At 34.2% G+C, this 16,985-nt stretch overlaps 1 protein-coding gene across 4 annotated transcripts in view; it reads right to left on the reverse strand.

Annotated features, from left to right (window-relative positions):
- CHM (CHM Rab escort protein) overlaps positions 1–16,985 on the reverse strand; it is a 167,604-nt gene that overhangs the window by 131,467 nt on the left and 19,152 nt on the right. For 3 of the 4 annotated variants that reach the window (XR_014019919.1, XM_081276412.1, XM_081276415.1), the window contains exon 2: positions 8,739–8,805. Coding sequence is in view for 2 of the 4 variants with exons in the window: in XM_081276412.1 (XP_081132538.1) it covers positions 8,739–8,805 (67 nt within the window). In the remaining 2 variants the exon portion in view is untranslated. Of the gene's footprint in view, positions 1–8,738; positions 8,806–16,985 lie in introns of those variants that run through there. The other variant, XM_081276413.1, reaches the window with a different exon arrangement.

The raw sequence follows: 16,985 nt of genomic DNA on the forward strand, positions 1-16,985 counted from the left end.
ATTCCTACCTCAGTAAATAAAGTCTGCACCATACAGCTCCAGTCTAATTCTATTTTTGATGTAGAAGAAATAAAACATAGGTAGAAAGGAGATGAAAAGAAGGGCAAGGAAACATAATTTTAATCTGGAATACCTTTCCAGGCCTGTCACACCCCGGGTTAGTTCTTCTACCAAGCCTGTCATTCCAAAATTTGTGAGAAATCTGTAAATCTTAGAATTACCAAAAACTCACTCTTATGAAAAATATCTTGTGCACTATTAATTAGTCAAGGCAATTAATAGATTAAGCAAAGAAAGATATGATGTTTCTATAATTTAGGGAACTTTCCAGCAATATCTATTGACAGATAATAGACACCATATCAACCTAAAGATCCTGAGAACAACCAGAACACAATAAAACATCTTGTGATCACCAGATTGATGTCATCATCACATATCTTCCCACCCCTCACCAAGTCTCCTTTAAAAGAGCCTGAGAACCCCCAAAACATCTTTCCCTCTCTCAAGATGGCCTACATTCTCCCTTAAATATGTACTCCTTGCTTTCCTCAATAAATCTGAAACTTTAATTGGAATGTCCTTAAATTCATTTCTATGATGTTTCTCAAGAATCTCACTTAAGTCTTTGAGTTGAGGTTCCCCCCTCTAGGAACTCCTTGGTCCTCTTCCAGTGACACCTCAAACTCTCATTAATCTAATCCATTTAGTCTATCAGGACTTCTAGCCACACTAAATTGAACCCCTTGTCATCATTCAATACACAGCTCAAATGTCACCTCTGTGAGACTTTCCACAACTCCCACTGGTAAAATCATTTCTTTCTCTGACTTCTTAGTGCTCATATTTACTAGCAGCAATAGCAGCAACAGCACCACCACCACCACCATCACTGTTAAGAGTAACAGATCCTAATGTCTATAATGGTCCACAAATAGGAAATGTCAAAACTCCATTATATACATTATTTGATTCAAACTTATCAACAATCTTATAATTTAAGTGCTAATATTTTCCCTTTTTTGGTTAAAAAAAAGACTAAAGTATAGAAAGATCAAATAACTTGCTAAAATTACACATCTAATGAGCTAAGACATGAACACAGGCATTCTCACTTAAAAGCCCACACTCCACTACCCTTTGAAGTCAAAGCATTGGAAGATGGCAGAAATGTGAATTCAACATGGAAAACAGTAAAGCAGTTCCTCAAAATATTTAAAATGGCAGTAGATATAATTTAGCTATCCCATACTTGTGCGTGTTTAACCAAAAGAACTGAAACAGCAATTTGAAGATACATTTGTTCTCACACATTCATAGCAGAATTATTCACGACAGTCAAAAAGTGCAAGCAGTCCAAGTACCTATCAACAGAAAAAATGGATAAACAAAATGTGATATACAGAGTGGGATACTGTTCAGTCTTAAAAAGGAAGGAAATCCTCCAATATATGACAACACAGATGAACCATGAGGACACTGAGCTAAGTGAAACAAGCTCATCACAAAAAAATTAATAATCTGATACACTTACATGAGGTATCTAGAGTAGTGAAATTCATGGTGCAAGAATGTACAAAGGAGCCTTGGGACTGAAGAAAGGGGAGTTATAGTTTAATAGGTACAGAATTTCAGTTTTATAAGACCAAATAGTATTAGAGTTCTGCTGCATAACAATGTGAATACATATAAAACTACCAAACTTTACATTTACAGTGGTTAATATAGCAAATTTTATGTTTTATGTTACCATAATTTTAAAAATTATTTCCAAAAAAGCATGGGAAGATAGGTCTACCAAACAGAGACACGTGGTACTCTTTTATGTGTAATACAGAAATGAAAGATAAAGCAAAGGAAGTAGATTGAACCAGACTATGAAATATCTTAAATGCTATAATAAATATCAAATGAGAAAAGAGCTAATTCTGACCCACAACAGAAAAACATCCCATAATTGTTCTCTTCCTTCAGACCTCCTCTTCCACATTATGTATAGATTTTAAGGCTTTCCAGGAGTAAATTTACCAGATTTATGAAATTACCCACCCTTCTGCTTTCCTCCTGAATGTCTGTTTCTTCTCAATCTTCTTTCTTAAATCTCTTCATTTGCCCACGACTTAGAAGTTGCCCTTGCCAGGTTTCTATCCCTATCCCATTATACACATATTCAGGGCAATTATATTTACTTCTTTGGTTCTAACTACTATCTGTTTACAGATAGTGCCCAAATCTCTTATCTCCAGGTATACATCTCTGACTCAGGTTCCTAACATACCTGATTCTCTTCACTTAGAAATGGTATTGGCACTTCAAACTCAACACTTCCAATTTTGGACACATTTACCTTACCTGCCCCAAACATCAATCCTTAAGCCTAAATTCCTAACATTGGTAAATGAATTGGCAATTTGATGACATCACCATCCATCAAAATGCTCAAAACAGAATCATAATTATTCTTATTCCCTCACCTACTATATATGATTGACCTCCAAAATTCTTGAGATAACCTCAAATATTTTTACCTTTTATCCATCTTGGTTCAGGTAATTCTCTCTCAACTATATCCCTGCAAACAGCCACCTAGCTGCTCTCTACCTCAACTTATTCAAACCACTCTCCACTGTACAGTCCTAAAACATACATCTGATCATTTCATTTATTTGCTTAAGGCCATTCAATAGTTCCCTAATGTCTATAACATTAAGTAATTCCTTGAACTAAACACTACTTGCAGTCTCATCTTTGTATTTCACTCCCAGCCCACCAAACACCAGCCATACTCAACTAACTATAGTCTTCCAAACATATGTTCTCTTTTATCCAAATTTTTGCATATGTTGGTCCATTTGTGTGCAATATCCTTCCCAGCTCCAATCCAAACTATTTCATTTTATGTGACTTGTCTGTCTAGAGTTAGCTAAGGTGCCGACTTCTATGGGAAACACTCTCCATGAGCCAGGTGTCCCCCATAGCTATATTATATACCTATACACATACATATATACACATACACACATATGCACACATACATACCCATATATAATTTACACAGCATATATAATTATCTGTATAATTGTTCTTTCCCTTTACTAGATTGTGAGTCAGTATCCTCGAATTCATCTCTGTATCCTTAACACTTAGCACAATTCCTTGCAAAAATACTCAATGAAAACAAATGAATAGTGACAATATAAAAGCCAGATGAGAATAAAAGCCAAGATTATTATAACTTCATCATCTAAATTTTAGCCATGAATTATATCTCTAACAACAGCCATTTGTCCAAAATTTGTATATCATTGATAAAAGTTATTCATGGCCAAAATAATCAATACCAGAAAAAAAACACATATAATTACATATAATAATTAATATTTATCCATCCATTCATCAAGTATCGAATTGTATATCAGCAACAAAACTAAGTACTAGCAAAACAAAAATGAATAAATCCTGTGATTTAGAAGCATTTAGGCTCCAAAGAAAGGGAAGTAAATGATTAAGAATGTGATAAATGCTGTCAAACTCATATAGTATTATGAAAATCCAGTCATATCTGTGACACATACCAAGGGCTGTTTAAGGAAGGAGGACTTCCCTGAGGAGGTGGCATGTTAGCTGAAAGTTTAAAAAAATAGATGTTAGTCAGCCTAAATAGTAGAGAAGCAATCCAGGCAGAGGGATGCTTACTCGAACCTCAGAAAGCAGGAAGATGTAAAAGACTAAGACATGCTTAGCTATTGCAAATCTCAGAATCACTGGTGTGTACAGTTGACGGTAGAAATGGCAAGAGGCTGAAAGTATGAGATCATAGAGGGCACTGTATGACAAAGAAAATTTAGACTTTCTTCTATAAGACAGTTTTGTCTAAACTGATGCAGACAAACTCACCTCAACCACATCAGCTCTGTTTCATCTATTCAAGTTACTTATATTTCCATAGAAGACTTTTAAGTTGGAAAAATCAATAAAAATAGGCAGCAGAGAGACACTGATAGATTTCATACAGCAGAATGATGTGACTGGCTACAACATGCTAAATGGCATTGAAGGGTTGGATATCATTAATCAAGAGGTTTTAAGCTTAGCTAGCAGAGAAATGACAAGGGACTAAACTAAGGAAGTGACAGTGAGATGAAAAGAAGTGGATATGGCAGAAAGATTAAATTTAAGGGAGATCAGTGAAATTTTGTTTTCAAACTACACAGCACAGTGCCTGGGATAACTCAATAAATGTTAAATATCATCATTATCATCTATAGAACCTGGTGGTTGAACAAATGTGGAAAGTAAAGAAGAGACTCAGCAATAAAGGAGAATAAAATCATGGCATTTGCAGGTAAATGGATGGAGTTAGAGAAGATAATGCTATATGAAGGTAGTCAACCCCAAATAACCAAATGCTGAATGTTTTCTTTGATATAAGGAGGCTGACTCATAGTGGGATAGGGAGAGGGAGCATGGAAGGAATAGACGAACTCTAGATAGGACAGAGGGGTTGGAGGGGAAAGGAGGGGACATGGGGTTAGAAATGATGGTGGAACGTGATGATCATTACTATCCAAAGTATAGGTAGGAAGAAATGAGTTGGTGTGAATATACTTTGTATACAATCAGAGATATGAAAATTTGTGCTCTAAATGTGAAATAAGAATTGTAATGCATTCCACTGTCATATATAAATAAAAAAAGAAGAAGAGAAAAATCAACAGAAGTTTCCAAGTGTCTAATAGATAATGTTGCCATTCAAAAAGAATAGGAACATAATGCTCTTTGGGGGGATATTGTGCATTTTGAGACAAGGACAAGGAAGATGAATACAGCATTAACCATGCTAAGTTTAAGGTACTACTGTGGAATAGCTAGACGAAGATGTTAAACCGCAGGATATATGGACCTGGAGCTGAGGACAAACTCAGATTAGGAGACATGAATAACAGAGAGAGCAACCATTACCCTCAAATAGTGGTGCCTATTTGGGCCATTCAATCTAAACTTTGTTCTAGGAGAATCATAGACCCTTATTTCCTACTAGTTACGAAAAGCAACTCAAATGGCTTAATGAGTTACATGTCATATTTAAAACTATAAAACTACCAGAAGAAAACATAGGGGAAATCCTTTAAGACATTGGAACATGCAATAATTTTCTGGGTAAGACCCAAAAAGTACAGAAAATAAAAGCAAGCATAGACAAAATGGATTACATCAAATGAAGTTTCTGTACCACAAAGAGAACAATCAATACAGAACAAAGCAACTCTACAGATGGGAGAAAATAATTTCAAAAAATACACATGAAAAGGGTTAATATCCAGAATGTATTTGGAACTCCAAAAGCTTACCAGCAAAAAATTAATAAAAATAAACTGATTAAAAATGGGCAACTGACCTAAATAGACATTTCTCAAAGGATGACACAAATGGCTACAAGGTATATGAAAAAAAATGTTTAATATCACTAATGCTCAGGAAAAATAAAAATTGATACCATATGAGGTATTACTTCACTCCAGTAAGAATGGCCATTTTCAAAAAGATTAAAGATAAATGAATGCTGACAAGGGGATGTAAAAAAAGGGAATCCATGCACACTGGTAGTGGGAATGTAAACTGGTAAAGCAATAATGGAAAACAGTATGGAGAATCCTCTAAATTTTGAAAATAGAACTACCATGCAATCTAGCAATCAGGATGTCATAGGGATATCTGCACTTCCATGTTCAGTGCAGCCAAGAAATGAAAACAACCTAAGTGTGGTCAACTGATGAATGGATGAAGAAACTGTGATATACAGCAACAATTAAGAATTTTTTGGCAAAAAAGGAAAATGAAATCCTCTCATTTGCAACAATATGGATGGAACTGAAGATCAATTATGTTAAGTGAAATAAACCAGGCACAGAAAGAAAACTACTGCATGATATCCTTCATGTGAAATTAAAAAAATTGAAGTTGAGAATAAAATGTTATCTCTAAGGCCACAGACAGTAGAAGGAGGGAAGAGAAGTTGATCACAGGATACTTTGTCAAATAGCAGCTAAGAAATTCTGATGTGGTAAAAGAGTAACAAAGTATGATATAATTCAAAAAGCTAGAAGAAAGGATTTTGTGTTCTCAACATAACAAAATAAAAGAGATATGTTTAACCTGATTAAAATATTAATCAATGTACACATGTATCAAAACATCAGATGGAAGACTAGATGTAGAGTTCAGTGAAAGATCACTTTCCTTGCATGGATGAGGCCCTGGGTTCCATCCCCTGCACCCCGACTCTCGCGATCACATGGTATCTCACAAATGTGTATAATTTTTATGTTTTCCATATCAGTTAAAAAATAAATTTAAATAAATTTTTAAATGTCAAATAAAAGATCTGGGAGAATCTAGTATTTACATGTATCTAAACTCTTAAAAATCAACAAGCTTGAAGATTTACAAGATAAGAAAAAAAAAAGGTTCTGACACTTTGAAATTTTATCTTTATTAAGTTCTAAGATCTTAAGCCAACCACAGTATGGAGCTTTTTAAATTGAGTCACTGTTTCTTACAGTAAGATCTAGCTTCTTATACTATTAATAAAACTCTATTTTTTATAGTATCAGTAAACCCTATGTGTTTTCTAAAATATTCTTCATCCAGAGAAGACTCCAGGTTTGTGAAAAAAGAAAAGAAATTTAAATCTAAAGTTAAACATATACTAGCTTGGCAAAATTAAATTACTTAACTTATCCTTGCCTCACATTCCCCACTTGTTTAATTTGGTTGATACCATCTACCTTCCCTTGGCTTTGATGGGAATTAAATTACATATGTAAAGAAACTAATATGGTAACGAGCATATAATATGAGCTCATCAATTAATAACTTTTACTAACTCTCCTATCTTCAAGAAATTAACAGGAACCATTTTAATTTCAAATTAACTAAGGCTATCATAAATAAATCTGTATGTGTATGTGTGCATTAAACAATTCATACTGGCCCTATACCTGAGCTTTTAAGGTGGAAGATATTATGGCATGTAAATCCATAATAATTTTTAAAAGACTCAATTGAGATATTAACACAAGCAGTTGTACATATAATAATGAGAAGAGAATTCTAAAGGCAGGTTTCATATGAAAACTGAATAAAAAGAAGAAGTAGTAGTAGTAGTAGTAGTAGTCGTAGTAATTGAAGAAAAGTAAATCCAATTTAGAAATCCTGGATTAACCATTGGATAATAACCAAGATGTTAATATGCTTTCAAAATAAATTTAGAAAGGGTTAAATGCAAATTAACTAATGCTAATTTTAGATTTCTACATAGTTAACAATGAGATAATATATGGGAAGTCAGTATACAAATCTATTGATATTTTGTTTTCAGGAATTCTGGAACATATTGCAATTAATATCTAACAGAAAATGTAAAATTAAATTTCTTGCTATTCTATTCCTATTCGATGAATAATTGAAGTGTCAACATATAATAGTCAAAACATTATATAGACAAATGGAAGATTAGGGGTTTGCTTTAGGGGAATGTTTGAATACAGAAATTTTAAAAATGCTTTCTCTTAAACTTGAGTTTTTCATTAACATCCTTTTTATCATCACATTTAAAGTAAAACATAATTCCAGACTTTTTTTTTTTTAATTTTTCACTTTTTTTATTAACTGAGGACTGAAGCCAGGAGCATTGAACCACTGAATTATATCACCAGCCTCTTTAAATTTTGAGACAGGGTCTTGCTAAGTTGCTTACGGCCTTGCTACATTGCTGAGACTAGCCTCAAACTTGCAATCATCCTGCCTTAGCTTTCTAAAATACTGGGACTTCAGAATTATGTGCCATGGCACTCAGCTTAGACCTTTTTTCTTAGTTAAAATTTCTCTAAATTTAAATTTTGATGAACAAAACCACATACTCAAATCTCTTGGCCAAATTTTACAAGCAAATACGAAGCTTCAAACACAATACACAGCCAAGTGTGGTATTGCATGCCCGCCCGTAATCCCAGCAGATTAGGAAGCTGAGGCAGGAGGATTGTATGTTCAAAGCCAGCCTCAGCAATTTAGTGAGGCCCTAAGCAACTTAGCAAGACCCTGTTGCAAAATTAAAGACCCTGTCTCAAAATTAAAAAGAGAAAAAGGGCTAGGAATGTATTTCAGTAGTTAAACACTCTGGGTTCAATCCCTGGTACCAGGAAAAAACAAAACAAAACAAAAAAGAATACATATATGGGTTGTGTACACCCATGCGCTCATATATATATATATATATATATATATATATATATATATAGAGAGAGAGAGAGAGAGAGAGAGAGAGAAGACAGATGTGAGATTTATAAGCCTCTTGGAGAATTATTTATTATTTACAAAAAAAAAAAATCACTGTAAAGAAAATAAAATGATGCATTTGGCTTCCTCTCAAAAAAAATGGATACCTATTTTAAAGCTTACAATTATACTAAAATTCACATTAGATTTATATTAAAAGTTACAGACAATATATTCTTAATATATATTAATATATTATAATTACTATATAATAAGTGCTATATATTTCACATGTTATTGGTAAAAATTTACTAACTCTGACTCATTTTCTATCTTAAGTTTTGATAATATATAAATATACACATACACACATCTAGAGGCATATAGGTGTGTGTTACTGAATTTCAATTTTGTATAGAGAATTTTAGGAAGTATTAAATGCTACCATTGATAAAACTTACGAATCAACATGCAGAACCCTCTGGCCACTCCTTGAACATGCAGCCGCAATGATGGATTCAGGCAAACCTATAAAAACACACACCTATATCATTTAGAATGTAGAAATATATATTTATTTTACATAAAATGTTCAATTCATGCTATCACAGTATAGAATAGCTTACCAAGAGACCCAACCTTGTATTTGACATTGTAAAATCTGTATTAATTTCACTTTTAGATATTTCCCTTTTTTAATTTTTTAGTTGTTGGTTGACCTTAATTTATTTACTTATATGTGGTGCTAAGAATTGAACCCAGTGCCTTACACTTGCTAGGCTAGCATGCTACCAACTAAGCCATGACCTCAGCCCTAGACATTTCTTAAACATACTAACACTGAATTTTTTATTATGTGGTAGAAATAGTCTATAAAAACAAGAACTTAAATTATTTTTACCTGAAAATTATCATAATGAGCAACTAAAGGCATAACGTTCACATAGAGTTTTATTATTAGGAACCATGTTAACACACTAGTTAATCTGATACAACTGCACTGAGAGAGATAAGAATCTGATACAGTCTAGAAAGGAAAAAGAACCTGGGGTTCAAATATGTTAACTTTGTCGCTCACTGTTTAAAAATAAGATTATAGAGTTGAAATATGAACTCAAATCTAAATCCAAAGCCACAATGCTTCTAATACAGAATAGCTCACATTTTTTAGTTACAGAAATATGTTAGTTTTTTGGCCAGGTGCAGTGGCGGATGCCTGTAATCCCAGCAGCTCAGGAGGAGGAAGCAGGAGGATGGCAAGTTCAAAGCCAGCTTCAGCAATTTAGTGAGGTGCTAAGCAACTCTGTAAGACCCTATCTCTAATAACATACAAAATAGGGCTAGGGATGTGGCTCAGTGGTCAAAATTTAAAAGAGAAAAAGGGCTTTGTTTTCTGGAATTCTGGGACATACTGCAATTAATATCTAACAGAAAATGTAAAATTAAATTTAAAGTTCAATCCCTGGTACCACCCCACCCCAAAAATTAAAGAAATATGAGGACACTTAAAGTATGTATTATTTTCCTTTTTGTTCAGTACAGCAGTATGAAAAGAAAACATTACTGTTCTGGAGTCAAATGTAGTCATGCCATAAAGCTGATTATCATATAATGAAATATATATTATGACTATCAGTACTAACAAAAATTAAACTACCAAAGATAATGCTTTGCTAATGAAAATAAATTCAGGTTTTGTGCTACATTAGATAGTTAAATATTCTATGCTGTAAGACGCTTCCATAACCTTTTATCACAAGATCTGCCATTTAAATGGAGGCTATTAAAATCTTTTATATCAATCATACAAATAAATCATGTTTTTAAAGTTTAGTGCAACTCTATAGAGCTACCACTACCATGAGACATCTTGACTCTCCTGTATTTTTACTTTATGGTAGAAAAGATACCACCATTTTTTGGCAAGAGTATGAACTACACACTGAGTGTCAAGGATTTTAGGAAAAGGGGTTATCTTCTTTATGTAAAAAGTAATAGGTACATGGAAGGAATTGTCACAATCTGTACTTAAAACCACATTAAACACAAGGTCAATCTACCTTTAGGAACTAGTTTTTCAGGGTTGAATACTTTGAGGGCATATAATATTTGGCTCAAAAAAAGAAGTTCTGACCAAATGTACTGAATATAACCATTAAACATCAGTTATCAGAAAGAAGCCATCATAAAGTTCCAACATTAACTTTGGATATAATTTTTTTTTACAAAACAAGAATTTTGAGTAGAAAGAAATTTTTCATGTTAAGACTATCTGAAATTTTTGTTCTGTTTAAAGAAATAATTTTCTTTTAATTAAATGTAATCACTATGAACCTTTAAAAGCCAATACACAGCATAGTTCAAAGGGTAAGAGCAAAAAATTACTTAAGAAAAAGAATTAGCAAGTTAAAGATCAATGCTTTTACAAGTAATAATAGCATTACCAAACCCACTTATATTATAGGGTTTTACACTTCACACAATATTTTAGTGTACATCACCTCATGTATTTCTCATTATAATCATGAGGGGCAGGAAGTAATAGCCATGTGAGGAAATGAGTTTGAGCATGTTGCCAAATACCAACTTATACAATATTGCCAATTCAAAAACCATGGGAATTCACTATCTCAGACTTGGACAGAAGTTTGAGACTAAGTACTTAAGGGCAGTACTGGCAACACAATAAAATGGGCATGGTCTCAATCTGACAGACCTTGCTTTGAATCTTAAGATTACTATGCAACCTAAGACAAGTAATTGACTTGTCTTTGTTTCTTCATTAATGTAAGTATTGCCATCTACCTTATAGTACTGTTCAGTTGTTAGCAAAGGTAGTTACCAAATGAATGCCATCTACATTGTTTTTGGTACCTGGGATTGAACTCAGGGGCACTGAACCACTGAGCCAAATCCCCAGCCCTTTTGTGTATTTTACTTAGAGACAGGGGCTCATTGAGTTGCTTGGCACCTCTCTTGCTGAGGCGAGCTTTGAACTCAAAATCTTCCTGCCTCTGCCTCCTGAACAGCTGGAATTACAAGCATGTGCCACTGCACCTGGCCTATCTACTCTTATCCTTCAGAAAATATTTTAGATTCTAGCTCTAGTGGCAGACAATAATATTACTCTTCTCCATTTGGCTCAAAATACCTATGACTTTGGGTAGGCGGATATGTGTATGGTTATATTCATGCCTATAATCAACACTGTCAGAAGTCAAGTCTCTACTGATGAAGCAATGCCAAAATGGATTTCAATTCTGAATATGATTTGAGTTCAGATTATATAAAACCAAAATGACTATCATTTGTGTTTTTCCTTAATTCTTTTATCTAGACATCCCCACAAGCTTGTCATATCAATAGGCTGTTCCAATGTTAAATGGCATATTATCTCCATTCTTAAAATAATTAAAATTACAGTGAAGAATACAGATAGCAATGTCTTTCTAGGCAAATTCTTATATTTCTTCCAACCTATTCCAAAAAAAAAAAAAAAAAGAAGTTACTTGAATACAGGAAGAAGGCATGCAGGAGATTATCTTCAACTACTTGCTTAAGAAAAGGAGAAAAAAGAAAATGGGGGAAAAGGAGAAGGCAGGAAGTCTAGAGCAGACTCCCAGGTGGTGGGGGAAAAATATTTAAGATAATTCCTAACCTGAAAAAGCTCTGAGTCTAAAGAAATAATTTAAAGAGATTAAAATAATGAGTCTATTTCGGACTGTTACAGGAACACAATGGAAAGAAACATTCCCACTATAAAAGGGAGAGATGGAAAGTGCCAAAGAAGAGACACTAGCTGTATCTTTCAGGGTCTAACCACCTAAATTGAAGGGTATAAAAGTAAAAAGGAAAGTGCAAAGGAGAATTCTTGGCAAAGAGTAAAGGAAGAAAGAACCAAAAGGTAATGCTTTAAAAAAAAATGTGGTTGGGCAGGCTTATTTCACTTAGCATAATGTTTTCAAGGGTCTCTATGTTGCAGCTTCAGTATTTTTAATTAATGAGTATTATTTCAGTATATGGCTATATCACATTCACTTTATCAATTCTTCAACTGTTGAAAATTTATATCATTCTCACTTCTTAGTTATTGTGAACATTACTGCAGAAAACAGACTGATTGAAAGAAGACAAATAGTGCATGGTTCTACCTACCTGGAATATCCAAAATGGCAAATTTATACAATCAAAGAATAGAATGGTGGTTGCCAGAGGTTTGGGGAGAGGGAAATGGGGAGTTGTTAATGAATGGGTATAAAAAGTAACAATTACCCAAGAGGTATAGGTTCAAAAGATCTGTTGTACAACACTGTACTTATAGTTAACAGTGTACTATACACTTAAAAATTTCAGAGGGTAGATCTCATGTTAAATGTTCTTACTACACTAAAACAGTTTTTTTAAGGTGGCTGAAGCCAAATAGTAGAGTTATGTACTTGATCCTCTAAGCCATGGCAATCTTGAAAAGGATTTTAACCAGAATAGAATGGTCAAATCAATGTATCAGGGAAAAAGAAACTCTACTCACAGTATGGAGAATAAACCTGCATATAACTGGAGCTTTAAGTTTAAAAATAAATTCTTATTTAGGAAAACAGAACACAATTAAACCTTTTGTCTTGTTAGTAATTTGGTGAAATAAGCAAAATGACTGCATGATCTGTTTAAATTAATATCTGTAAACTTCAATTTAGTAGCATTTAAACCCAATTAATTTAAAAATAAAATCATTTTTAATGCTTAAAAAGTAAACAATGTCTGAATAACTACTCAAATTCACACAAAGTCCTATTGAGGCATTTATATAGAACATACATAGGCTTATAATGAATTATACAATCTCTCCCATAAAGAAAAGTCAAACATGAGTTATGAACAACTCAGATCAGAGTGAAATCACAGCATTTCACTGGAAACACTCCACAAAACAAATATACAAATGCAATGTTTTCATCTGTAAAATGGGAGGAAAAGGTCCAATATGATATGAAACACCTTATACAGTGCCTCTTGGCATGTTGCTAAAATTTGGTAAATGTTGAGTCTCTTCCCTCTTCCTCCTACTCCTTCAGAAAGATTAGTTATTTGAGGAAGGAAAAAAAAAGGTTATCACTTGCTTATCATTTATTTATCTTCAAAACTTTAACTTAAAATTATTCTTTTAAAAGCTCCTTTTATATATGTACACAGTTGAAAATCAAACATTTGTTATCATTTAAACATTTAATATTATTAAATTCATTAGCAAAACTGTACTAAAGAACTTGGTCTTGCAATAGGATCACAGAAAACTTGCATAATTCTGATATAATATCAATAACGTGGATAAATCATTTTATTAAACATAGGTAAACATAAGATATGAAATTAGCATTTCATAAAAGTTGTAATGAAGGAAATTGAGATTAGCTTCATCACATCCTTCTCAGTAAAGGTTCTGTTTTAAAGTTGGCAGCTAGCAAAAAAATACATATTTGATGTATGGAATGTTGCATGACCATATACCATCATGTGTGGTCTTAATTTTCTGCCATTTTCTAAAACCTACGTAGATAAAATAAAGATATTTCACTATCAAATAAAGAACTAGGCTAAAATCAAGGTCAAAAAGAATGGAATTAACACTGTCAAGAATCTTACCTAAAATATTTTCTAGGAATGAGAATATTGTTCATTCATTCTTTTAAAATTCCCCTTTAATCCACATTCTTAATGTTGAACCTCATCATTTACAACTATAATATTCAGATTAATTTTCCATGATATAGTCTTAAAATTGTATTAGTATTTGGAATTGATTTTTCCTAACACTATATTACATAAGATAAAAATAAAATAAAGTACTTACACCACTCCCATCATATAGAACAATAAATAATAGATTCCCCTGACAGGACTCTGATGACCTGGCAAAGCCCGAGTGCTTTCAGCCCAAATCATATAAAACCATAAATCACTCTTTATTTTATAGAACATTTCAAAATGGATTCTTGCTTTCTACCTTGAAAGTCATTTCATGTGTTATTTATAACTAGTGAAGACCAGAATGGAAAGAAAATTACATAGAACTAGAAAATTTACTGTGGCTGCTTTTATAAAGAATAACTTCTTTTTTTAGGGGAAAAAATAAGAATTACCAGTAAGGAAAAACTTGTGAATGCAAAAAACTTTTAGTGAACCACATCCTTTATTTTACTACTGAACCCTAGATAGAGATCTTCTGCACTATTGTAAACAAAGCATAAACAACATTAGATACAGAAATGACTAGAGAGCAATTGCAAATGTAAAACTGCACACTTAACTCATGCTGAAGGCCACTGAAAAAAGATGACATCAGAAAATGAAGCAAAAAAAATGAGTTTCAAGTCAGATTCAAGTACTGTTGCTGATTCCCAACTTGAATTTTTTTTTAATATTTATTTTTAGGTTTTAGGTGGACACAATACTTTTATAATTATGTGGTGCTAAGGATTGAACCCAGTGCCTCATGCATGCTAGGCGAGCTCTCTACCACTGAGCCACAACCCTAGTCCCCCAAACTTGAATTTTAAATTCAATGTTTATATTAAGTCTACACTTTAGTAGCTACATTATTAAAAAGGAAAAAAAAAAACTGCCAGGGAAGTAGCCTTGGGAACCACTAAAAATAGATAAAAAGCATCATTTTTAAACTAACAATCAATTCAATTCACTTTGATGCCTCACAAAATATCAAGCACATTAATAAATGTAGTAATGTTTAAATCTGTGGGTTTTTTATAGTTTTAGAAAAAAGTACTAACATTAAAATATTACTATTATGTAGAATTTGTTACTTTTAAAAAATTCAATATAACATAAGCTTTTAGGAATAAGAACAACATTGTTTTAGTATTCCAAGTACTTAAGTAAGAGGCTGACTGGCTTCTCATTTTCAGGTTTACACTAAATAGCTGTGACATCACAAAAGTCACTTACTGTGTTAGTCAGCTTTGTGCTGCTCTGATCAAAATACATGACAGGAACAACTAAGAGGGGGGGGAATTTATTGTGGCTCATGGTTCTAGAGGTTCAGTCAACAGTCAGCTGGCCAGGTCCGTTTACTTGGTCCCAAAGTAAGGTAGAACAACATGGTGGAAGTGTGTGGTGGAGGAGTGCTGCTCCATTCATGGCAGCCAGGAAACAGAAGGGGATAGGTGGAAGGGACCACAGGCAAGATGAACTCTTCCAGGGCATGCCCCCAGTGACCCATCTTCTCCAGCCACATCCCACCTGACTGCAGTTACCACTGAGTCCATTCAATTAGGATGGTCTGATTAAGTTCCAACTCCCACAACCTAATCATTTTAACTCCAGATATTCCTGAATTAACATAGGAGCTTTGGGGGAATGCCTCATATCCAAATCATAATACTTATCCTCTCTGGAATTCAGCATACATACATACACACACACACACACACACACACACACACACACTTATTAGATAAAATGAAGGGGTTGGAATAAGTGGCCCCAAAATTTGTTATAGGTTCTGAAAGGTGAATATTAATATTAGATCAACAACATCTTGAACTCTATTTTTGGGCAAATGAAATGAACTGAAAAACACAATCAAGATTCCAGGAACAGAGTGGCTGAATCTCCCCCAAGATCCTTCATTCTCTCCTAATGTGGAAGGTAGAGAGGAAAAAAAAGGAATTAATAAAGAAAAACTTGGAAAACAGAAGGGAGATCAGTAGAGTAGAGGCAGGAGGCCCAGGGAGGGGGGGGAGGAGGGGAAGGAGGAGGAGGAGGGGGAGGAGGGGGAGGAGGGGGAGGAGGGGGAGGAGGGGGAGGAGGGGGGAGGGGGAGGAGGGGGAGGAGGGGGGAGGGGGAGGGGGGAGGGAGAGGGGGAGGGGGGGAGGGAGAGGAGGAGGGGGAGGGAGAGGAGGAGGGGGAGGGAGAGGAGGAGGGGGAGGGAGAGGAGGAGGGGAGGGAGAGGAGGAGGGGGAGGGAGGGGAGGAGGGGGAGGGAGGGGAGGAGGGGGAGGAGGAGGAGGGGGAGGAGGGGGGAGGAGGGGGAGGAGGAGGGGGGGAGGAGGAGGAGGAGTGGGGGAGAAGGGAAAGAATTGGGGGATGAAGTTAACCAAATTATACTATATACACATATGAATATAACACAATGCATTCTACATATGAATATAACACAATGCATTCTACTATTACATATAACTGTAACGAATCAATTAAAAATAAATAGATGGGGGTGGGGTAGTAGCTCAGTGGTAGAGCACTTTCCTAGTATGTGTGAGGCACTGGGTTCAAGTCTCAGCACCACATATAAATAAAGATCCATAAACAACTAAAATATAAAGAAGAAAATTAAAATAAATAAATAGAGTAGAAGAAGGGGATCAGAGTGAAAAAGGAGGAGGGAAAGGAAAAGTGCTGGGAATTAAAATGGAGAAAACTACATTATATGTATTTATGAATATGTCAATATGGACTCCACTATTATTACCCGGACTCCACAGGTAACATGTTTCATTACTTTGTGAAGACAGAAGAGAAAGATCAACAGTAGTGAAGTTAGAAAAGCTATAACTATAAGGCAGTAATAAAAACATTTTTACACTTTTTTATTCATTATTATATATGATGTTATAGGTTTATTCTGACACAATTATAAAAGCATTATAAAAGTTTGTTCTAATTCAGTCCCCAGTACTTCCCCCTTCCTTTTCT

The sequence above is a fragment of the Spermophilus citellus genome (assembly GCF_964194105.1).
Source record: "Spermophilus citellus genome assembly, chromosome: X".
Lineage (NCBI taxonomy): Eukaryota > Metazoa > Chordata > Mammalia > Rodentia > Sciuridae > Spermophilus > Spermophilus citellus.